The 26,284-nt window shown below is 39.5% G+C and overlaps 1 protein-coding gene across 1 annotated transcript in view; it reads right to left on the reverse strand.

The window, feature by feature from the left end:
* Positions 1-26,284, reverse strand: part of SLIT3 (slit guidance ligand 3) — a 633,135-nt gene that overhangs the window by 141,906 nt on the left and 464,945 nt on the right. The window contains exons 17-20 of the mRNA XM_054977013.1: positions 23,495-23,638; positions 20,669-20,812; positions 16,684-16,847; positions 13,575-13,707 (exon numbers count right to left, since the gene is read on the reverse strand). Coding sequence (XP_054832988.1) covers positions 13,575-13,707; positions 16,684-16,847; positions 20,669-20,812; positions 23,495-23,638 — 585 coding nt within the window. The remainder of the gene's footprint in view (positions 1-13,574; positions 13,708-16,683; positions 16,848-20,668; positions 20,813-23,494; positions 23,639-26,284) is intronic.

The following is a 26,284-nucleotide window of genomic DNA, read 5'->3' on the forward strand; positions in this document are numbered from 1 at the left end:
TTTCAATTAAGTTTCTGCTTTAGAATTATTATGTTCAGTTAATTTTTAAAGAGAAAGCAGGAATTCACATATCAACTTTTCATAACCACTGTTTATCCCTAAAGAAGTTTTCCTAAAAGCTGTGAGACACTCATTACTTGGTGCGTTATTTGATACTATTGATAATTCGATACTGTTATTCTAGATTTGAAATGCACTTTAACTTTTTAATGCAGCAATTATTAAAAGAAATTCATCCCCTGACAGAATAATTCAAACACTAAAACAGAAAAGATTTTCATCTACAGCATGTTAAGTGAGCCGTGAAGTTTTGTTAATGGAAGCCAGTGTAGGGTCATGTGAGAGTAAGCTTTCTTCTAAATTGTTTGGCTCTTTTCATCATTAAAGTGGAATTTAATAGTTAGCATATAAGTAGAAAATTTTATCCAAAGAGCACAGGCTTCTCAATCCGAAGATTTCTCTCACACATTCCACTTCACAATTATCACTACGATCAGCAGCAGTGACACAATGCAGCAATACTGTCAGATAGCACGCCATTTCAATTTTATAAGCATTTCCACTTTCTTTTTAGAATGTGCCTGATCTAACTAGGTAGATGCAACAAATATTTGAAGAAAAAGGTAGTTGCTGAATATTAATTAATGCAAAAATAATAGCTACTGCTCTTTACACTGAATTATTGTAATGTCTCCTGGATTAAAGAACAGAAATCGAGGTAGCTGGCACAGCATTCCTTCAGAAGTGTGTGTGTGTGTGTTGTTAAGAAGACACTGAGAAAAAAAGAAGAAAAGGTTTATCTTCATGGGATAGCTAGTTGAACATGTTCAACCAGGCATCTGCATCTTATATGCAGTGAAATCCTTGTTACAGTTCAGCAAAATAATACAGATTAGCAAACTACTAAGGGACTAGAGACGTCATCCTGGCATAGTTAGTTGCCTGAACTTTTCTTTCCTGCAAGGATTTGAAAATATCATTATTATTTTTTTTTGGTTTTTCCAAATACAGAGCAGTTGGCTGCTCTATACTGGAAGAACATCAAGAAAAACAAGTTTGAAGGGAATTGGTTTCCTAACCCTTATGTTTCATACAAATATCAGTTAATTTTCAAAATAAAATATATTTACAGATTATGCCTTGTGTTCGGCTGCAATACTGCAGTATGAAGTATACCCCCTTTAAAACTTCCCTTATATCAAGAAAATGTTTAGATACTCTAAAATTAATCACTATAGGTCAGCCTGCACAATACCAAAGCTCCTCCCTTGATTATTTGCTGTTTCCTGGAGAAATTCTAAAACTTCTTGTAATGAGCCTGCTCCCATCTTTTTGTGGGAACTTAGATTTACCTAGACCATTCAACAATTGGCATGGAAGTGGGAAAATACCTGAGTTATTATTTTATTTATTTATTTAGAACATTTCTATGCCTCCTTTCCACTCAAATAGCATCCTCTCTGGCAGTAAACCTCAAATATTTGAACATTAAAACATGTAAAATAATGGACATACACAATAATTCAATAAAAACATATACACATACATGGAACAACTATAGAAGGAGCTAGATGAATCTCCCTGGGGATGGAGTGCCAAAGTTTTGGCACTACAACTGAGAAGACCCCATGTTATGTTCCTTACTAATTCTCCTCTTCCTGAATCCAGAGGAGTGCACTGGAATAGATGCCAGTTTTTCCAGCCTTCTGCAGCCAACCAGCCTGATGCACAGCATAGGCTACATACACTTGAGACTTCCTCAGAAGATGGATAACGGGGGACAATGATATATGCAGGTGTTGTTTACCTAAGCAAGGAGGAGTATGCATATAAAAGAGGTAGGGGAAACAGAAACAAAACAGAGTGAGAGAGAAATAAGAGTTAATGGCATGGTAAAGCCCTAACTAAATCTGGGGCTGAAAGGTATACAATCCAACTCAAAGTCCTTGAGATCAGTGGATGGGTTTTGAAGAGTTGGAATCTGAAATGCAGCACAAAGAAAGTACTACTCTGTTGACTAGGAAGGTTAGAAGGTCAGGATATCTAGGATTGCCAACCTCTAGTTGGGGTCTGGAAATTCCTGGAATAATAATAGTAATTATAATAGTAATTATAATATAATATGATACAATAATAATATAATAATAATTCATTGCTTAATATAGTGAAAATGTACAGTGATGATATTCAAATGAAATTTGGCTTAGACAAATGTACAGTACTCTCCATGCAACGTGGAAAAGTAAAAAAAAAATGACAGAATAGAACTTGAAAAAGGTGACATTATGAAATCATTATCAAATAATGAAAATTATAAATATCTTGGAATATTAGAATTAGATCCTGCATGTGAAAGTAAAAGAAATGACTCAGAAACAATATATCAAGAGAGTACGAAAAGTTCTGAAGTCAAAATTAAATGGTGGAAATACAATCAAGGCCATAAATACATAGGTGATTCCAGTGATTAGATATCCAGCTGGAATGATTGGACTCAAAGCGATTTAGAAAAATTAGATCGAAAAACGCAAAAACTAATGAACATGAATCACTCTTTACACCCGAAAAGTGATGTTGATAGGTTATATTTACCACAAAAAATTGGTAGAAGAGGACTGTTACAAAGTACATCAGGTAGTGGAAGAAGAAAAGAGAGGCCTGAATGATTACATCAGTAGAAGTACAGAAAAGTTACTTCAGGCTGTGAAAACAGAGAACATATTAAGAACAACTGAAACAAAGGCTGAATACAAGAAGAAACAGTTTGACAATAGATTAAATGGCTGGAAGAACAAACCCTTACATGGGTAACATCTAAAAAATATTGAAGGAAAAAGTGACAACAGCCTAACTTGGGCATAGTTGAAGATGGGTACAATCAAGAAAGAAACTGAAGGTCTGATCTTTGCAGCACAAGAACAAGCATTGCAAACGAATGTTATGAAAGCCAAAATTCAGAAAATCAGTGAAAATCCAAAATGTCGACTTTGCAAGGAAAAAGATGAAACTGTGTCCCACCTTATTTGTGAATGCAGCAAAATTGCACAGACGGATTACAAAGCTAGACATGACAGGGTAGCAAAGCTGATTCATTGGCCATTGAGTAAAAAGTATAATCTGCCAGTATCAAAGAATTCATGGGAACATCAGGTGGAAAAGATGCTAGAAAATTATCAAGTCAAGATCTTATGGGATTTTCGAATACAAACTGATTGACACCTTGAACATAACACACTAGACATAACAGTTGTGAAAAAAAATCAAAAAGTTTGGATAATTGACACTGCAATTCCAGGGGATGCCAGAGTCGAAGAGAAAGAAGAAGAAAAAATGATTAAATATACAGATCTGGCAATAGAAACCACCCGACTATGGATGAAGAACACAATTGTAATTGGGGTTCTTGGAACTATTTCAAAAAACTTCGCCACTTATATGGAAAATCTGCAGCTTTATGATTTAACACTTACAGAACTGCAAAAGATGGCGTTACTTGGAACAGCGTACATTTTACACCGACACCTGGCTGATACTTAGGTCTCTGGTAGAAACTTGTATCAGTTCAGCAAGGCCAATCAATGATAACATATGATCTTTATTTATTATTGATTGTGTTGTGTGAACTTTGAACAACAACAACAATAATAAATCATTTCACTTATACCCTGCCTTTCTCACTGAGATCCAAGGTAAATTATATAGTGCAACTGAGATACAATATAATCAACAGCTAGGACATTCACAGAGCAAGTACTGTAATATTCAGTGCACAAATACAATAGGGAATGGTAGCAGAAAATTTTAAAATAAGTATAAAGTTGACCAGAGAGATGAAAACTTCTGAAACAACACATAACTAATTTACATGGCATGTTAAGTAATAAAGAAACTCCCTACTAGTTATCTGCTTCAGCAGACAGTACCCAAGTATGTAGCATATAATTCCTGTCCCTACCAAAGCAGTTCTCTGAAATATTTCCTTATGACTTAGCCATATAAACTGGATAGAAAACCCTCCAGAATAAATCAGTTTTGCATAGTTTGTGGAAAGCCAGGAGAGTAGGAGCCTTCTGGACCTCCTCAGGCAGGCCATTCCATAAGGTGGAGACTATAATAGAGAAAGAATGTGTGTGGGCAGGTGTTGATTTCTCCCAACTGCAGGGCGGTATCCGTAGAAGGCCCTGACCAGATTAGCAAAGCTGCCATTGTAGAACATAAGGGAGAGGTGGTTGCACAGTTATGAGGGCCCAAGGCCATGAAGGGCTTTGAATGTGATAATCATGACCTTGAATCGAGTCTGGTAACTGACTGCAAAATGGGTGTGATATGCATTTTCTGTCTAGTTCCTGAGAGTAAGCAAACTGCAACCTTCTGCACCAGCTGGAGTCTCTGAGTTGACTTTTATGAGAGACCTATGTAAAGTGCATTACAGAAGTCTAGTCTTGATTTTACTGTGGTATGAATCCAAGTGGCCAGATTGGCCATATCAAAGTATGGGGGGGGGGCATCTTCCAGGCTAGTCTGCCACAGGAGAAGGTTCCAGAGCTCTGAAGAGTGGGAAATGTCTTCCCTCAGTTGTCTCTGCTGCCATTGGAGAGTTTTTTTTTTAAAGCTCACAGCAGGGCACCGGTGACCACTCAATGAACATCAGTTACAGGTAAGTGCAACCATGTTTTTTCATGGTCACAGTGCAGTTCCACAAGGATGATTAGAGAGCTGACTTACTCAATAGGACGGTGGGTGTGAGGCTCTTAAAGAAAAGGACTCTGGAAAACAGCTTCACCCATTGCTACTTCTCCTGCAGAGTCAATGCTGATTGCATAACGGGAAATGAAGGTGGAAGTTGACGACTAGCTCAGTGGATTCAATGGAGATCCTGGCTTGCAAGGCAGCTAATGATCTTGAACCAAATGAAATTTAGAAATAACCTTTGGAATAAAAGTAAGGCAAGGGTGGAAAACAACTTTGGAGTCATACACCTTGAGGAAACAAGAGTCACATCTAAGGGCACATAGCTCTGATACCCTCCTGGCTGAGGTGATGGCAACTAGAAACACTGCCCTCCAGGACAGCAGGTGAAATAAACAAGTGGCTAAGGGCTCAGATGGAGGGAACATGGCAAAGGCCAGAGACAAACTCCATTGAGGGACTAGAACTAGCACGAGCGGGAATATGTTCTTAATCCCTTTAAGGAATGCTTTATTTTCAGATTGGACAAACATAGATCAGTTATTCATTTTCTTATGAGAAGCAGCTATAGTGGCTAAATGAATCCAAACTGAACTGATGGATAAAACCCCATTAATCAAATTGAGCAAGTAGTCTGAAATGAGAGGCAAGGGACAAACAATATGTGATACCTTGCACTGAGCACACCAATGTGAAAGACGTTTCTATTTAAATTTAAATTGATAAGATTTTCTAGTGGAGGGCTTTCTGGCATTTTACCTCTGTGGAAAAAGCTAACGTGTGCTCATCCATGCTATTAGGTGGAGGGAGGGAATCACAGAATCACAGAGTTGGAAGGGGCCTTACAGACCCTCTAGTCTAACCCTCTTCTGCCTAATGGAGGAACAGCCTAAAGCATCCTTGACAAGTATTTATCCAGCCATTCCTTGAAGACTGCCAATAAGGGAGAACCCACCGCATCCTTAGGCAGACAATTCCATCGCTGAATATTGGGATGTAAGCGGGCACCCCATTTCAAAAACTGAGGACTTCTTGGAAAAGGCAGAAACACCTCCTTTGCAAATCTCATTAAAGTTGGAAACCAATGCTGACAAGGTCAAAAGGAGGCACCAGTATACCAGTAGCCTGCTTTGATACTAGTTTGTGGAGGACTCTGGGAATTAGGGGGTAGGGAAAAAAGCGTAAGTGAACATGCTGTGCCATGCAATCTGGAAAGCATCCCCTAGGGATAGAGGGTTTCTCTTGCCCTGGGCGCAGAAGAACTGAGGGCATTTTGGATTGTGGTGAGTAGTAAAGAGATCTTTGTGGTGAGTGGCGAAGTTACTGAGCTCTGTCCAGATTCCAATCGTGGGCGACTATTTGAATCTGACTGAGAGGGTCCACTATACAGTTCAGTGCACCTGGAAGCGTCTTGCTTTGTGTGGTAGAGACTCTCTATTTTCTTTAGAGAATAGAGGCGAATAGAGGATTATTCCAAGGATCAGTGGTAACATCTAGAAGTCCCTCCATAATGGGAAAGGCAATGGGTCCCATAGGAGTAGAACTTATGACTCTGAAAACTGGATCCTTAGACCATGGGACCAAAGTGGTAATTTCTATCTCCAGTGATCTAGCTGTTCTGATTAGTTGCTCACTATAAAAATTCAGGTCTTCACTAGAAGATTGTTCAGGAGGGTCAGCAAATGCATCCATAGGCGATGGTTCTAAAGCAACTTCTACTTCATAATCAGAGTGTTCAGATGTAACTAAAGGTTCTCTGGATGACAGGGAACCATAGCTGAAACTGGAGGATCTAGGAAGCTTTTGAAAGCAGATGTAGAACAGCTGCAACATCACCTGGGAGAAGACAGGAGCAGCGAGTCAACCCTGTTGGATCTTGGCAATCGGCTAATTGAGTGAACAGTCTCCCCTTCTGAAATGGAAGCCAAGGAACGATGAGATGGTTTCAAACCATGATGAAGAGACAGGGTTCTCAGAACCAAAAAGGCTGTTGAGGGCTTCTTCTTAAATGGGGAAGTAGAAGCATGTTTTAACTTCAAAGTGATAGATGGAACACTCAGTTCCAAACACTTTGTTCTGTGTTTTGCCATTTCTGCAGCTGGCTTGGAACTGCTGCAATTGACAGAGTCCCTTTCAATGTTTGCAGATGGAACTGGTGGGGCCGATGGAATCACAGAAGCCCCTGGAACCAACAAAGATGTTGGATCTGAGGAGGTGCTGGGTAGAATGGAGGAAGCCTGAGGAACATGAGCTAATGCTTGTATTGAGGCAGAGAGAGCTGTTTTCTCATTTGAAAGAGCTTCCAAGGTCTTTTCTCATAAGGCAGCATTGAATCTTGAGGTTCTATTGTGCCTTGCCTTAGCTTTAAATTGGCAGCAAACACAGCATCTAGCTGTATCATGTTCCTCCCTATGACAGAGTTTTTAAAAAATGCCCTGTGAGTAATTTTGTGATAACCAAAAAATAAAACTCATCAGGTCTGATAGCCCAAAGACTAAAAGGAGAGGGTTAGAGATGGACCTGAACTGAGTGAGAAAGATGATAAGGAGCTCATTCTTCTGAGCCACCTGTGTTTCCTTCGTCTTGTTATTATTTCTGTATTTTTTTGAAACTCGTTCTGTTCTTTCAGGAGAAAAACGGGGAAAAGATTCTTCTCGATGAACAAAGAAGACTCAAGGAAGCGCTGAGGTGAGTTGAAAAAGAGCTAAAAAGGACTTTCTGTGGCAGCAGAGAGAGAACTGAGGGAAGGCACCCCCTGGTCCCCTTCGTGTGCTGAAAAAGGTGGGGGAAACGGTGGGCAGGGGGATGAGGGAGTGCCAAAAAGTGCTCTTAGAGCTCTGGAACCTTTTCCTGCAGCAGACCTGCGCAGGCGCAGTACCTTTGTGCGACTACACTGTGACCATAATGATGAAGCGGGAAGAATCCTTACCAGTCAGGAGGTGAGGACAAAGCTGCTGGGACCCCAGCTGCAGCACCATGCACGCAAGGGGGACCCAGTGCCCATGCAGGGTGATGATGTTGCTTGCTGGTGCCAGACACTCAGAAGCTGTAGCAGCTGTAGCCCAAGCTCCATCACCACCTCCTCTTACCTGTTGGCAAGAGCATCATCTTCTTCCCCTCTTTCAGCGGTACACAGTGGTGGAGACTAGGATTTTCTCTGCACTACCCCATAAGCTACTGGATACAAAGTTTCTGCATATGAGTTTAGGAACACAAATACAGCATGTCTTCTACATTGTCTATAGGCATACATATTCATGTTAAGTTCAGTACCACTGGAAAAACACACTATTTAAATATTACTTCAGCACTTGGTTATAGTGAAACCCTACCTGCTGTGGAATGAGATTTTCCATCTGTCTGTATATCCATTTCAGTATAATGTTATTTAGGACCTGTTGCAATACAAGATTTCCTGCTGTATGGATATTTTGGAACTTTATATACAGCTCTAATTTACTACGTTTTGTTAGATGTATGGCAGGTTTTTTTTATTAAAATGAAATGTATAAACACGCATGATTACATTTTAATAAAAAGCATTTCAACTGAACATGTTTGTCACACAGCGGATGTGATTTCCCTTTGGCAAATGGAAGTTTATAAATGTAAGACTCCACAGCATTCATTAAAGTGCTACTAAATAAATCCTCCCCTTCATTATTAGAAGGATGTCAGAGTGCCAGATCAGGCCAGTCAGGAAGAAAGACTTGTGGGATGCCTACAAAACCCTTGACAACCTTGCCTCAGATATCAGCAAAAGCACGCTAGGCACACACCAATAGTTTCTGCTCTAAAGTTTATGGTGGGGAGTAAGACCAGAATATTGGACACAGACCACTGTATGAGAAAGCAGATGGTGACTGTAATTCTAAATGCCATTTGCAGAATGACTCATGGGCATGGCCAGCCCTTTTCCCTTTTGTGAACGGTGCTGGAAAAGCTGCTTCCGAGACTTATTTCCAGAATTACTTTCAAGAGGCATAAAAATGGGAGTCGCACCGATTTTTAAGAAATATGATGAATGGAATGTGAGTCCTTTATTTTGGACAGAAATGCATGCAAAAAAAGTAATGGAAGCACTATAGACGAATTTTTGAGTGTGTGCTTTTATTACCTTTTGACATCTTAAAATAAGGATATGACACCTGTGAGTTTAATGTGTTCTGTAAAAATAAATGCATGACGTACCAACGAATTAACCAATCTTAACAGTATTCCTAGGTAAATAGTCTGTTGGTGTGTGTTTTTTTTTTTAAGATTCATCTGTTTCTATAGTATTTATAAATGTGTGGTTTTCTTTTCCTGTCTTTTAGGAAGCCTAGCCTTTTCATGCTCTGGTCCTTTAATGATTCATAGAAATGGGTTCCTTAACAATTTCCAGAACTCACCAAAGAGGACAATTACTTTGCAGCAATTCTACATGCCTGCAAGGGCATAGGATATTAACTGTGATGATGTCCTAACTACAGGCTACTGAATAGCACCGATGGGATGATAAAAAACTCACACCAATAGGCCAAAGGTGATTTTTTTTTTTTTTGCAAACAAACTGCTGTGTAGAAATTGAGGAAAACTTTGTAATACAGAACCTAGAATAAATGTTACATGCACATTCAGTATAGATGAACAATAGATATGGCCAGGGCTTTTTTCTGGGAAAAGAGGTGGTGGAACTCTTTATCATTGCATGTGTGTGCGCAAAGCGTGCATGCACGCTCCCGGAAATGCGTGATGATGTCACTCCTGGAAATGACACCACTTCCCAGAACCCAGCACGATGCATTACGACAAGATAAATGTTAGTAAACTTGGAAAAGTACACTATTATGAGAAAGGGTTTTTTCCTTTCTGTATCCTCTACAAAAAGTGAAATCTTCCATTTCCTTTCCCAAACATTTCATTTCTTCGGAATCATATTTTAAAATATGCAAGAAGGTGGGGGCCTCTAAAAATCCAAAACCGATCTCACAAATCTAAATTCTAACAGATTCCCTCTGCCAGCATAGCAAAAAATTCCAAAATTCTTTCTCAAAATTCCTGAGTCTGAAATTCCTAATCTAATGAATATTGAATTTTCAAATTTTCAGGGAGGGTTTTGCTTTACTGGAGCAATTCAAAATTAGATACTCAACTTTAGCTGCATTAGAGTTATACTTAGTTAAAAATTGCCTTTTTTTGTTGACTGCCAGCTCTACCTTACCAATGGCTAAGCAGTTGTGACATTGTGAAATGCTCATAAATATTCCAATGGCCCACACAAACAATATTCATAAAAACGTCCTTAACACCCTTTGTCCGCTGCAATTTCAGTGATGTTAATCAGCTGGGGGTGGAGAGAACCATTTGAGTTACAGCTATTAAGACATAAGAACACCTATATGCTGATGAATATATTGATGAAAGCCTTCTGTGACTTGGACCCAGCTATCCATTCCTAGCATAAAACTGGAATAACCATAACTGATATATTTAATTAACACAGAACCAATCTGCTTTCAAAAGCTGTGGGAACCATAACAATGTCAACTTCAGTCAACAAAAGAATGAAAGCAACACACATACACACATACACAGCCTCACCCACCCCCATGAAAAGAAAGCAAAATGAACTCAAAGCAGTACACATACACACGAAGCCCTAGCCACCCACTTCCCCAATGAAAATAAAACAGAATGAACTCAAAGCAGCACACACATCCACAGAAACCCATGAATGAAATGGAAAGCAGAATGAACTCAAAGCAGCTAAACCTCCTCTGCAAAGCTGACCCCAGCAGCTATGCTTGCTCTCTCTCTCTCATGAATGAAAAAAGCAGAATGAACGCAAAGCAGCTAAAGCCTCCTCTGCAAAGCTGACCCCAGCAGCTATGCTTGCTCTCTCTCTCTCTCACGAATGAAAAAAGCAGAATGAACGCAAAGCAGCTAAAGCCTCCTCTGTAAAGCTGACCCCAACAGCTACGCTTGCTCTCTCTCTCTCTCTCTCTCACAGAGGTATGGGAAAAAAGCAGAATGAACTCAAAGCAGCTAAGCATCCTCTGCAGAACCTGCAGGGCTGAAGGAGGAAGGAATCACGTGGGCAGATTCTAGAGCTTCCGGAACGGTGTTCCAAAGTGTTCTCCCTCAAAAAAAGCCCTGGATATAGCACATGATTCGAAAGCAGACAGAAAAGGTTAATATCATTCTTTTACCACAAAACTTTGAATAGAAGGGGGGAAATCTTGAAATACCATTTTTAAAACACTGGTCTAAGGGGTTTGTGTTTGTCTAAATAAGGCAATAAACAAGAAAATACAAAAACATGTTAAGAACAACAGCAACAGAAAGACTGGCCAATCAAATGCAATTTGAATTTTTTGTTTTAATTAAACTGACTTAAGTTGGGTGAGAGAGGGGAAAGCAAAAAGAGAACTCATGTTACATGTTTTCAAGTGAGGCAGAGAGGCTTGTGTGCTTTTCCAGTAGCTGCCTGGGTTGCTGATACAGCACAGCAGGAAAGAGGCTGCCACATAGCAGTTTCACACATTCTCCTTGCCTCTATCTTCTTACCTGTCCCCCACAGATGCATTGACTTTAAAAAAAAAACCTGGTATTTTAATATTATCATAATAATATATCTACCAGATTCTCCAAATTCCCCTTTTTTCCAATCTTTTAAAAAGCGAGTTTGGGAAAGCGGGGGAAGCCAGGGAAAACCCAGGAGGTGTACAAATGCACCACAATGTTGTGGAAAGCAAGAAAACTAACCGACTTCCAAACAACATTGAATCCAGAGCATATAAACCATGAGGAAATAGTTTCTGTTTTGGGCCCCGATCAGAGTAAGAGGACAGAAGAGGTGAAAGAGACAAATAAGGAGAAGATCTAGTTCCATATCCTAAAGGCTCTGAGATTCTCCTTATCTTACTGAACTGCACTCAAAATCTTGAAAGGATTCTTGAAGCGGTATTAGAAATTTACTTCATTTACTACTTAATTTCATTCAAGATGTTCTAGGATAGGCACAATCTGTCTAAATATAATCTGCATAACTTTGAATGACTTGCTATTTTGCTCTGGAAGCCTAATTTTGCAACCTACTACAATGTTCATTGTGCCTTTACTTTTGCATTGCACAAACACTCACCTGACTGCTTCCTGCTTTTGACTTTGCACAGTTCTCTGTTCATTAACATAACTTTTGTTTTAGGTATTTATTAAGCTCTATAGATTCTGCCCACTCTTCTGCTGATAGGCAAACTATGGCTCCCCATCCCACTTATGGAATCTACATTTTAGAGAAAAATAGCATTATGAAAGGATCCTATTATGAAAGGATCCAAACTCAGCCTTCTGCCAGTATAAAAAGTGGCATGTATCTCTCTCCTTTAAATCCAGAAGAGGAATCAGATAAAATTTCTCACCTAGAAACACATGCCTTGTAAGCAGTCAAACCAGAGATCAAATCTGGGACCTTCTGCATGCAGAATAATGCCATGCAATTTAGCTATACCATCCCTTCCGGCGAGTGACTAATAGTGCAATCCTGAGCAGAATTACACCTTTCTAAATCCAAGATGTTAATGGCTTAGAGGACTATTACCCTGGTTAAGATTGCACTGTTGATCTCTTGATCCCAATAGCAACAGTTATACTAAATACTACAAATGCTTCCCGGACAAGTAAAAATAGTTCTCCTGAAACATACACAGAACTAAGGAAACTACTGAAAGTACACTTCAGATATATTTATAATATATAGTCAGAGGTTTTTTTCTGTCTTTCCAGATTGCTCCTAGGGTGGTTGGCCCCAAAATTTTCCTACAGGTTTCAATGGACAGAGTAGTAATTGTCTTGGCATTTTCCTCTATCCCACTACTTAGCCAAAAAGAAAATGAAAAGCCTTACTGGCAGTTTCATTTGTGTGACTGGGGTTGTCTTTCTAACCTTAGCAGCCTCAGGAGTCAAACTATAGAGCCTATGAAATAGGCTGAAAACCTGAGCTAGGCACGAACCTAGTTAATCAATATGATGAGCATTCTCTTTCTCCTTTGATTGCACAGTGCAAGGTGAGTGAAGATGGACATCTTCAATTCATCTCCAGCTAGTCTGAGTGCGGGCACTTGGACAAATAGGGGTTCATTTTTTCACCATAAGCTGGAATTCTAACCCATGGAATCAATCATGATGTATGAATACAGTACAGACTAATACAGATAGTATCTTATACAGGCTATAGTTAAGAAGAAACATTAGATGCACTTCATGCAAATCAACTTCACAATTCAGCCTAATTATCTCTGTTATTTTAGCTATTTTGTGAGCTTGAGGTAAAAGAATCCAATGATGGTTTCCACTGCTTTTCTTTTCTATTTAAAAATGTCAGCCCGAGGGGATAATTAGCCCACAGATGATTATGTTGGGAATACATTTTCAATACCTTATTCAACTAGTCCATTGTGAACATGCTCTTATCCCACTGAAAAAGCTCTATAGAATATTCAATATTGACTTATTAATTTGCTTCACTCTACTCAGAATGAACAAAAAGTACTAAAAAAGGCTGCTTGGCTGTCACAATGACACCATTCAAATGGTCTTTCTATCATATAAAGCTATAACAAAAAGGCTATATCCATCACTGTGAAAAACAAAAACAAGCAGTGATGTAGGGAAGAGACATGTGCACAGTTCAAAGAGTAGCCTTTTAAACCTTGAAGATACTGTGGTCAGTCTCTCTGCATACACACTATTCCTTTGCAGATCTATCAAGGGTAGCCATAGAACCCAACCATCATACCAGAGAATCCTTTGGAGAAAGTGCATTGTACCCGACTGTTCTAACCAATTTAACAGTCACTGCCTATTTTCTGCTTGTACATGGAGCTTTAGAAAAGATTGCTTACAGTTCAGTCACATCTTTAGGGACACCTTTAGGCAGGAACCGCAGCCCTTTGTTACTGCATCGAACCACAGAATCAACACAGGTACATTGGTCTGGACAACGGGGGAACAAATGACAGCTGCTTTCAACATTACCTATAGAGGGGGAGAGCAACAAACATCCATCAGTTTAAACTGTGGTTGGGTGAGCCTGAGAAAGTTTAATCCTAACACAGCATCTTACTTCAAAAAAAGAGAAAGAAATCCTACCATCACCATTACTGATTACAGAATTGTATCAATTCTTTAAGTCCTTCGTCAGCATTTACACTGTTTTATGGCAAAAGGTTAAAATACGAGCGTGTCCTGTCTCTTCCATTTTTTTCCTATTCCCATGCCAATAATAACTGAATGTAGCCAATACCAAACTTAACACTGTGTGTGTGTAGTGATACACTATAGGAACTTATTTGTATATACTTTGTGACATGAAAAAAAAACTTTTTTACAACAGTAAAAACTTGATATCCATAAATGTAGTTTAGCTTTGAATGAGAGCTGTGAAATCTGCTTCCATTAGGATAGTTAAACTCCAGGTGGTGGCTGGAGATCTCCTGCAAATCCAACTGATCTCCAGACAACAGTTCCCCTGGAGAAAAGGGCTGTTTTGGTGGATAGACTCTATGGTATTATACCCTGTTGAGGTCTTTCGCCTCACCAAACTGTGCTCTCCCCAAATCTCCAGGAATCTCCCAATCAGGAGCTGGCAACCCTAGCTTCCATAAATATCTGTCAGGCTGGACAGGCACTAGTCAGGGATAATTTAGGTGTACATTATCAAAGGGGTTGGAGTGATGGCCTGTGGCAAGCCTTTCTAAAACTAAACTAAACTAAACTAAAAAGTATCATCAATACTTTACTGCAGCCTGGTTCACACATGCATGGTCATTATTAGATATTCGTATTTTATTACTGTAACCTTGAGGACTAGCACCTGAATGAGTGATTGAACTCCAATGAAAAGCATTTTGTTTCAGACAATGTTTGGCAATATCCACAAACACAAGTTATCACTTGACAGTGCAGTTATCTAATGATGAATACTCATAAGTAAATCACCCCTGATCCAGCTACCTTTCATCTTTATTATTTTTTGGGGGGTGGGAAGGGAGTTTGAAAGTATAATTTGTTCTCTGGCATGGTGAATATTCATTATTTAAAGAACAGACTTTAATATAGAATGCTCCTTAATTTTTTTATTATAAGGATTGTCATTTTTAATAAGCATCAAGAGAATAAGGAAAACTGATGAGCTGTGCATCCACAAGAGCTATGTGCACATGCATAAAAATATCTAATAATTACAACACTGGTGTTGATTGTTTAAAAACAGATACAACCTCACATCTTGAGGCAAACAGGGTGTTAGAAAATTAAGGTTTTGATATTAAGGCCATTAATGTATGGCTTTCTTCAAACACTAATATGTAGCTTCATAAAGCGTTAGGACAAAAAGCAAACTGCAACACCCAAAACATGTCTAGAAAAGCTGAAATGGGGTATGCTACAAACAGGACCAATACAAACAAAAACATTTCACCATCTCTGTTAGATTCTACTGACCATTATAATGAAAGGTGGTTGTTCCTGTTATAAATGTTAATTGTTTTCAAATGTGCAAGGATGACCAATAGGAGCAAAAGTTGTCATGACCTCACCATACTAGCAGGTCATAGATGTGCCTGCTAGTTTTAGCGTTTTACACTGAGTTCATGACTTGATATAACCAACCACAATACTTTACTTACCATGAAACCTATGAAGAGTTAGACCATTCTAAACCTATTGGCTTCAACGGACTTAGAAGGGTGTAACTCTGCTTAGGATTGCACTGTTAATATCTAAGAAAATAACAGTTTCCATTAGATAAGCTGGTTTAAAAGTGATAATGGAAATGAAATTCGGGTTTTTTGTGTGTGCACATTAGCAGATACCATATAATTTGGCTAAAACTGTGTGGTAACAAAGCCAGACCAGAACTTCAGTTTTTCTGAAGGATGCTCCAAATAGCATTTGGATACTTCCAAATGGCATTTCTTCAACCATATGTTTGAAGTATCAAAGGAGAAGCGGGAGAACCGAAGATGCTACCATGGTGGGACTGCTGCTATAATCATTACAGCTACCCCTCCTCATGCAGCAATCTTGACTTACCGGTATGGTTTGCAGTGCAAACTGCAGGATTCTTGTTTTAGATATTACACATTGTTAAAACAGGATTTGAAAAGTTCGCAATGTTTTCCCCCAAGTCAGTTTGCAATTTTCCAAATTCTTATTTCAACTTTTAGCTCAGAATAGAAGTGAACAAGTTAACTCCGTACTACAATTGTGAGTGTTTTTTTAAAAAGCACATCTGGCTTTTTACTTCACAATGTGCTAGGGTATCGATTACCATGGATACTTATTGAAAAGGCTGAAAGGCTTCTAAGTTATTGCAGCATTCAAAGAGCTGACATCTGACTTTCTAATGCTCAGCAGACTAGTACTCACAGGAGTTACGAGTTATTATTCAAAATTCTCCATTTGGAAGGCAGTTAGACTCTTTGCTATGCAATGAAGTCAATATGAACCTGCATTAGACATCACAGAATATTTCTGATTAAGCTTAAAACAAATACTGGTTAAAACTAGGAGTCTCAAAATTTAGTAATGCAAGGACACTATTGAGTTGTTTCTTATATGCTCAATTTTACTGTCTAGATATGAAGAGCAATGGAAGATAAGAGAATATTCACAGGAGCATCATGTTCAGTCAGCTGTTGCTTTCCACTGCTCTTTTAGACTACATTTATTACCATAGGAAGACGCAAGACCAGGGAAGTCACATACGCACACATGCACACAACACACGCAGTCAAAAGACAGTGATGGGGAAAGAAAAGAAGATGCTTATCTGTTAATTTGGAGATTTTGATAATTTGGATACAAAGGATGGTTTAAATCTACTATTACCGAATAAAGCAATGGGTGCACGGAGCTAGTGACACTTCCCTGCTGGCCCACAACTTTCAGACCAATATAGTTGCATTGATTTTATTGAAAATTCTATCTCCATTCCATCATCTTTCTTACCATCACATGTAAAGTCCTGCGTAGCCACATCCTGAATTGGAATCTCCTTCAAAAAAAAAGGTTTCTGGCAACGTGGATTTCCACTGACAATCCTTCTCTTCCTCAGCCATTTCCCCAACCAGGCCAAGTGGCAGTTGCAATTAAATGGATTAGACAGCAAATTACTAGAAGGGAAATTAAATCAAGTGGATTATCATGTATTATAGAAGCCAAGAGATAGAATTTTTAAAAGTAAAGGACATTCAGTCAAATAAATTCTGATAACTATCTTTTCAGAGGCGGTCCAGTAATTGCATTTTGCCTCCAAACACCAGAGACGTGAGTGGGCCAGACTGGCCCTTTTCACACTGTTTACCTTCACTTGCAACGATGCGGAACATTGTACTAAAAACGCAGAAGATCAAGTTTTCTCGCGCGAGATTTGCGCGACATCGCACAAATCTCACGCAAGAAAATACAATCTTCCGCGTGTTTAACACGAGTGAAGGTAAGCAGTGTGAAAAGGGCCACTGTCTTTATCCCATGTTTTTATTAATGGAAGCTGAGAAATCATGACTGTCAAGGAAGTGGCCCTCCAACATAAGATGCAGCCAGCCTATACTTGCATATAATAATATTTAGCAAGCACATAAGCATTTTAGGCCACTCAAATGGATTAACATACAATTTCTTAACCTTACAACAACTAAGGTAGCTACTGTTATTCCCCAATCAGAGATAAGGAGCTGAGAGCGTGGCTTGCCAATAGAATGTCTTCATGACACAGATAAGATCTGGATTTCACACTGCAACCCTAACAACATTTTTCTGAGACTAAGCCCCGCTGAATAAAATGCTGCTTACTTCTGAGCAGATTGGCTCAGGATTGCTCCCTCAGTGTCTTTTCCATTGTGCATTAATATTGCAAGTAACAGAGCATCTACCTAATACATAAACTAAAGAATAACACCACATATAGTTTCTGCCCAGCTGTTATAAACTAACAGGAATCCAAGCCAACAAATCATGGTAAGAAGTGTACTGACTGATGGCATATAAAAGTCATCCAAATCCTTTTTGGCAAGCGCAGGTTTTTTCTTTTTTAAAAAAGTAAAATTGGTTGTGCACATCATATATCAAAAGCTTAACGGAAATGTGCCATCAAGTAAGGTTAAGAGCAGCAAGTAACAGACATTTAAAAAATCCTCACAGGTGTAACTCCACTGCCAAAGTTCAAGCCCTGCAGTACACAATACATTAATGCATAAAACTTCAGTGACACTTTTATAGCCACTAGTGGGAAAGAGGGATCAGCATACAGCCATGCTAAGATCCTGAGAATCTAATGGTTATGGGAAGATAAGATCAAATACATCACAAGGGGCAATATATTTGGCAGGCTCAGAAGCTGCAAGCCAAAAAATAAGAGCAAAATTGGTACCAGAATTTTAAATCTCTCGGTTTTTAAGTTGATCTCATCCTTTCAAGGACAAGAGTAACAGTTTTAAACATTCTGAATCTTTTCTTATAGGAATAGGCCGCAAAGCCTCTAGACTTTTATACTACAGGTTATAGCCAGTATCTGTTTATGCAAAAAATATTCTGTATTGCCAATGTGCTACAGTGTTTGCTACCCAAATTCAAGCTCCCCCTTTGCCATTAAGCTGATTGGGTGGGCACTTGCAGCTTCATTGACCTCAAAGGGTTGCTGTGAAGTTAAAATTGGGAAGATCAAACGTATACCACCCTGAGCTCTTTGGAAGAAGGGTGGGATAAAAAAAATGCACTCGATAACACTTGGAAATGCCCAAGGCAATTCATAAACCTGCCTGGAAAATCTGGAACGTGTAAAGCCACTCTTAGACTGTGATCCACTGCTAACTGAAGCTGAAATGTTTCACTCAATTGACTTATATTCACACCAGTAAGTAATAAATCAATGAAAGTACTAAAGCTTAACATGATTTTGGAATTTCAGCTGAATATAAATACAACTTCAGTGTTGGCCATCAGGTAATGCAAATACAAGTCAACTTGGATAAACAGCAGTTTTTTTCTCCCAAGCAATTAGTTTCATACATGTATTTAATGGATTGTACCTTTGCAAGTTTGTTATCATCATGCCTTAAATAGGAATGACATTGTTTATTAGTGCACTGGAGATCAGACACACTTAAATGTCAAACTGAAGCCGTTTCTACACTGAGATCATGATGTGCCTGTTGCCAGAACCATGGGAGCAATGATACTGAAAGCATCAGCTAGTGAAAAAGCTCCTCTGTGCAAGATTACTTCTGATGAGAAGCAATTTAAGAACTCGAAAGGGACCATAAATTGCAGCATTATTAAGATGGACCTTGACTTTGTCTATTAGAGAAAGGATTTCTAGCTCACAAACAGTGATGTTTTATAGGGGAAATGTTATTCAGTTGGGTAAGCATAATTTTTCTTACTTAATAAGAGACATAAAGCTATTCACATGAAAGTAGGGCAGTAAGGCTTTCTGAAAAGTGGTTGATTAATATTTCATTTTAACATGTTGCTGATGAGGGGAAAAATACAAGTTAATTACAGAAATCAAGAGCGGGTTTCAACTCTCAACTAAAGCGGCACAATCTTGGGCAAAGCTGTATAAACTTGGAAAGAAACAGTTCTGATTCAAATACCAAGTAAAGTCCAAGGTGACGTTTTAAAGTGACTCTTCTGTCCTTTTTAAGCAAGTAACATAAGAGGCATGTGTACACAATTGTATAGGGATTTGCATGAGTCAAATGATAGGGATACTTAAAAGTTTTGACTGATTGAACCACATTCTATTTAACTTCATAACCAGAAAAAGGGACTTAAACACATGTGTGAAGTAAACATCTTATTTTCCTGCTACAGCAAATTCTATTGTTAGGGCAGCAATCATTCAGTTGTTGTCAGTGATGACAGCATAGTGAAAGCTACAATAAGCAGATTAATTCTTAAACTTTTGTAAGGACAAAAAAACCCATATTCTATTGAAAAGAAATGTAAACATTTCTAAATGGCAACTACAGTAAAGAATGATGAGGCATACTTCAAATATCTAATACATGCAGAAACCAAGCAAACCAGAACAAAAGTTATAGTATTTTAGATAGAGAGCCCTGGAGAATCTGAGTCATGAAAGTACTTTAAAATGATGTTTATAAAGGAAGAGTTAGACAAATCAGGCTAGAAGGGGATGGGGAAATCACTGTCTAATAAAATGTTCTGGGTACAATATCTAAGTCCATTGCAGCTACATCATTGCAGTACCTGAGATTAAGCGCAAAACTCAGCATACAAATACCTACTAAATTACTTCACTGACAGCAAGTTCATGGTACACCTATATTATATGAAAGGAGCAAAGCACCAGAACATCAGAATAGGTGATCATTCAATTAACTTTGCACAAGCACTGGGAACTTCTAACCTAATTGTGAGAGCTAGTACATCAAGCGTAGCAGTTCATTAAGGTCTACAGTACTGTAGTGGTTAAGAGCTTGAGCTGTGAGCCAGGAAGTCCCTGATTCAACTCTCACATTAGCATATAGTGCACAGAAAGCCTGAGGCAAGCTTTCTCGGCTTCAGATTTTATCTCTAATATGGACCTCACTGGAAGTGGCATTGTATATCTTAATAATTACAGATTCCATAAAGAACAGAATTCAAGTCCAGCATTACCCTGAAGACCAACAAGACTGGCATCAGATACATGAGTATCTGATGAATGGAGCTTTGACTCTCAAACCCTTACGTCTTGGAAATCTTGTAGTCTTTAAGGTGCTACCGGACTTGAATCTTTCTCTTCTACTGCAGACCAACACAACTACCCATCTGAAACTAGATTCCATAAAGTAACTTTGAAAAATTAAATCTTAATATGATTATAAGTAAAAAACCAATATTATCATGTTGATCTCAAGCAATTACATTTAAGTAGCTAATATAAGCAAAATTCAATACTTGATGTCATCAAAGCAAGACTACTTACATTGTAGATAAAGAAACAAGGGTATTGAAGGCTCCAGGTGTGATTGTAGTAATGCGATTGTCGTACAGAGAAAGTAACCGTACTGAGCTTAGTCCTGTGAATGTATCATTGTTGACACAACTGATCACATTGCTCCTAAGCATCCTGAGAGAATTCAAAATGAAAATGGAAGTTTATTAACTGAAGGATGAAACGGGGAAGGAGACAGAAAAGAGAAGGTAATGTACGAGAGAGGCAATCAACAGGTTAGGCTCAAATAAAAAACATTTTGATTTGAAAATAATTTTTAAAATTTCATGAACCCCAATGCCCTCCCCCATTCCCTCAACAACACGTACTACAAAGTGGACAGCCCCTTTTTGAAGTGCATGTGGCAAACCAGAGTATGTTCCATGGAGGCTTCCAACCTCTAGTGATCTACATATGATACAATTAGATTCTTATCAGTCACACTGTACAAACCAATGTTTTTAAAAAAATGCTTTTACTGTATTCACACCACCTACAGGGTCAGTTCTTATCAGGTAACTTATTTTATAGAGCCTGACTTAAGTTCTAATCAACACCCCTTGATTTAAAGGAATGTTGCACTAGATACAACTAAGGGTGTACAGCAAAAAAAATGCAGTATAATTCAGATCCAGATATCAGAGTCTATAATCAGATTCAGTTTTATTAGATAATCATTAATGTATTTGGCCATTATTCCCTATGGGAGAAACTATCTAGAGGGCTGGGGGGCACTCTCAAGAAAACCCCACCAAATTCACAGGGAACCTAGACCTTTCTGTTCACGCAAGACCCTCCAAGTTTCAGGAAGACAAGACTCAGGGATCCAGTTCTACGGTCCCCTGAACAAGCTGCCCCAGGCACTCTTCTATTGTTTTCTGTGCGAAAACATTCCAAGGTTTTCCAGGCAAAGAAACCTTAAGCAAAGGGGCAACCCCTGGCGAGTCACTCCCAGTGAAAGTCCCACTCCCAATGCAAGCTGAACCAACCAAGCCCAACAAAACCAAACTAAAGCAAGAGAACCAACATCAAACCAAAGACAAGGCAGAAAAAAGCAATGGGTTTATGATATTCATTTCACTCATTTAGATCAAATCTTAGTTTACGTAGAACAGGACCAAACTGAAGCTATGGAATCCCACCAGGACCAAACTAAAGAAAGGGAACCAACATAAATTAGAGAATCCCACCAAATCCTAACTGAAGCTAGGGACACTGTTAACACGTAAATAAACAGTAGCTTAAGCAATTCCCCCCCTCCCACAGGAAGCAACAAGTAAATAAACAGCAAGCAAGCACGCAAGCAAACAAGAATTGCTTAATCAACTCTCTCCACAAGACGAAACAAGTAAATAAACAGCAAACAACAGTTAAGCAACCATCCCCCTACAAGAGCAACTCTTAATAATATATAAAGAAATACTAGCAAGCAGCAAATCACGTCTTTAAACTAACACAACCAGAAAAAGCTACCTCCTCATTACACATTCACTGTACCCTCACTCACTCCCCTTGAAACAAAGTAATAAAAACAGCTTGGCAATGCAGCAAGTTAGCTTTAAACTGGCTGAGCTGTGTTTGACAAATAAAACCGATTTTTCTGGCATGAATGTATTCAAGATTCTGATTTTCTTGGGATTATCTGATTTGATATACCCAGATAATGCTGATTCAGCCATTATTGAGGTATATACTCAATACATCAATTGCACACCCCTAGACACAATAGGATACTTCCTTGTTAAAAGCTAGAGATCAGTGATGCCACAGGCAATATCCAATAGAGGCCCATGCACTTGTGCAAACGTATTCTAAATAGCACACAGAAGAGCAATGGATGCTCTAGCTATTTTTTTCAGCATCAAGAATTTTTAAGCAGTTTCCATGCTAGAAAAATGTGAGTGCAGTGCAACATAAACTAGTTTGTGTGAAAAGATTTGCAATCACTACACCAAATGAGTTATTACACCTATTTATTGTGCAAGTGATCACTTTGAAACCCCTCAAACTTTTTCTGCAATTGGTCTTAAAAACAGGCTAACCATATTTGCAGCTAAGGAACTGTATACTTGATCCACAGTTTAAGAAACATCTCAGGTTTGTGGAACTCTTTGAATATGCAGTGCTACTAAGTATTCAATATTGTTAGAGAAATTGATCTTATCTAACTCAAGTCCACAGAAAACCTGCTAACAAATTACAGCACCGACTTAGCAGAAACCTTTGCATATACAATGTATAACACTCTTGCCTTGCTCTCAAATAGAGATGGGCACAAACGAGAAAAACAAACAAACCATGTGGTTCATGATTTGTCATATGTAACGAACCACAAACTTTCATGAACCTGCTCAGGTTCCTGAACCGGTTCGTTTTGAAGCATGAAAAGTCACTTCCGGGCCAGCAAACCACCACTTCCGGGTCAGCAGAAGGCCACTTCAGCAGAAGGCCAGGTCACTTTTGGCTCAACATAAGGTCTGCCGAAAGCCCAACCCCCGTTGCCTAGGAAACTGATTGATTGGCACCAGGCTGTCTGCAGTGATGTATCAAAAAACGAACCAAATGAACCACCTGAAAGTTCATGGTGGTTCATCAGAAATGAGCTCTGATGAACCACTGGATCGTGAACCATGAATTGCCCTGGTTCGTGATGAACTTTGGTTCGTATTTCGGTCTGTGCCCATCTCTACTCTCAAACAGCTTGTTGTCCAAACCAGCAGCATTCATTCAATACAACTGGGATCAAGCAACTAAAGATACGCAAGCAACATCAGTCTCTCCTCTTCCTAATATCGTGAAAGTTGGTTTCATACTTACAAAGTCTTGAGCCCTGAAAGGCCTCTAAACATTCGTCCATGTACAGATTCCAGCTGATTCCCCGTCAACATCAGTTCCTGCACCCCTGCAGCCCCATCAAAAGCACCTTCTCGAATCTCTTTGATCTTGTTGTTACTCAGGTTTCTGAAAAGACAAATAAAACAAATTTGATGCTGGACAAACAATATTAGTGGAGAATGCTACCTAGAAACTAACACAAGTCACTTTATACTGGCAGTGAAAGAGCAAACAACAGTGCTGTGCAGGTTAAAAACTTTTGCCCTCAGGGATTTCTTGTTGTCCAAGTTGCCCTATTGGCAACTGTCCTCATGCCTTCCAACATTTCACACATTTCTTATGGGAATGACATAGAAGTCACAGGACTAGCACACTGACCCTTGATATTTCTCCTAGCATGTCTGCCCTAAAGTTCCAAGCCATCGCTAGCATACATTTTGTAGTTGGTAACATAGTGGTGGTACTATAGCAAGTATTTGCTTTTGTATTAGGCAGTACATTTTTATTGTGAAGTTTTTAAAAATCAAATACAAAATTCTATTGCTGAACTATACTTTAGTCACATATTTCTGCTCCAATCAAAACTGCTCCTCCAGTGTAGTGCACGTGGAAGCCCACAGTCAGGGCTGGATCTAGGGTTGCTGGTGCCTCCCGCCCCTGCATCACATAGGGGCGGGAGGCGTGCCACCCACGCGTCAAGCTGGCTGCCAAAGCACCCGGTGTGCCGCAGAGCTGGCAGCAGTGGCGTGGACGTGCGCTGGGGCGGCTGGCTTGCTGCGCGGGTGGCAGAGTGCAGGGCTAGGAGACCCTCAGCGTGGTTTGCCTGCCCCGCTGCCCTGTGCCGCCCGCCCCAGAACACACACACACGCCGCACAGCTGGCAGCGGTGGCAGTGTGGACGTGCGCTGGGGCGGCTGGCTTGCCATGCGGGTGGCTGAGCGCAGAGCTGGGAGGTCCTGCACGCTTGGCTAGCCAGCCGCCCTATCGGCAGGGCAGGCTAGGGCCTCCCAACCCTGCGCTCAGTCTCCCACGTGGTAAGCTGCCGCGCACTCCCAGCAGCTGGAAGCTGCGCCCCGTCTTTGGTGGTGCCGGGGGCAGGTTACCCCCCCCTGCCCCCTTGATCTGGCCCTGCCCACAGTGGGGCAAATAGATTGTTTTGGTTCAGAAAAATGGCATCTCTCCCACTCATCATGGTCCCGAGATAAATTAGACCCGGTGTGCTTGGGAACTTTGGTTCCCTAGCTAATCATAGTTTCATGAGTCTTTCAGTAGACATGAAAATTTCATGATTACTCTCTTGCACCCAAGGGTTTTAAATTTGTTTCTGAAACAGTAATCCCCTCTGGCATAGGCCATGACACATGTAATTTAAAATCCAGAAGAGTATCAAAACAGTATGTCGTACATTTCTTCATGAAATAGTAAAGATCTTACAGGGTACATTGAAACCCTTGGCAGCTCCTGAAGTTGTTCTGTGTTATAATGCATACATCTTTTTGCAACACCTAACAGATAATACAACACTGATCCATTTCTCCATTGTGCTTCCATAACCAGATATAGTCAGAAATCCAACAGATCTCCTTAATTTATCAGCTATGAAGGAAGCTGCCTGCCTGCATATGTCGGATAAGACTAGTTTCTAGCTCCAGATGATACATGAGTGCTGCATCCAGTTTGTAGACGTAAAAAAGGAATTTTGTTCCCAAGTTTTATATTTGGCTCATTCTGGCCCCAACTAATGTAAATAGGAAGGGCCAATACTATCATTTCCTATCAAAGGACTGATACATGATTTCAAATTTGAATGAGATGTACCAATCCAATCTTGTTATGTATTTCAGACGTTTCACACAAGCACATATGTTACATGGTAGGTAATAGCATAATGTATAAAATGTGAATTGGTCCTAATAGCTTAAGCTCTGCCAACATTGAATAGCAACAGACCACACAGGAAAGATTTTTTCTACCAAAGCTCATGAAATATTTTCAACATGCACACACCTCAGCAAGTTCATATTATACACAGATACATTTTCCTTCCTAAATGCTTGCAGGTCACATTCATTAGAGCCAGGCATCTAATGGCTTTTCAGTATTCCTGATGAGCTATCATGTAAATTTGTACCAAGGGACTTCTTAGAAGCAGGCATAGCTGACCCTGAAATCAATCGTGTCAATGAATCCTTTGGGACGGCTTAAACACATGACTTATTGACAGAACAAAGGCTCCCAGTGAAAGCTGCCTATATATACTATTATTGCATACCAATAATGTTTCTAAGGCATCTTATTGAATAGGTATTGATTTGCCTCTTTTGCTGCTGTGGGCAGAGAAAATGGGGAGAGTTGGTGAAATTGAAGTTTCTCATTTCGTGACAAAGTTGCTGCAGCGAAGCTTGAAGCTGTACCTGGGGCTTTACAATGGCTATATCACGTGCCAAAAAATGAATACAGAACTATCTAGCCTGAATTTTCTGCATAAAATAAATATTCTGCAATATAATTAAACTGGTCTAAAAGAAAGGAAATTTGCATTTCTTCCTTGCATGTGTCACTTTCACATGCAAATAACAGGCTCCTGTGATACTACTAAAGTGCTGAAGGTGCTTCAAGACTGATGTTCATGAATATCAGGTAAACTGAACCAGTGCCAAAAACCCTATCCTTTTTGAAGTACTTGCTTGTGCACTTCTTATTTATTCATAATGTCAGCATGAAATTGGGATGTCAATGTTGGAGCAGTTATCTGATCTGCTGTAACCAGCAG

The sequence above is a fragment of the Eublepharis macularius genome, chromosome 4 (assembly GCF_028583425.1).
Source record: "Eublepharis macularius isolate TG4126 chromosome 4, MPM_Emac_v1.0, whole genome shotgun sequence".
Classification (NCBI taxonomy): Eukaryota; Metazoa; Chordata; class Lepidosauria; order Squamata; family Eublepharidae; genus Eublepharis; species Eublepharis macularius.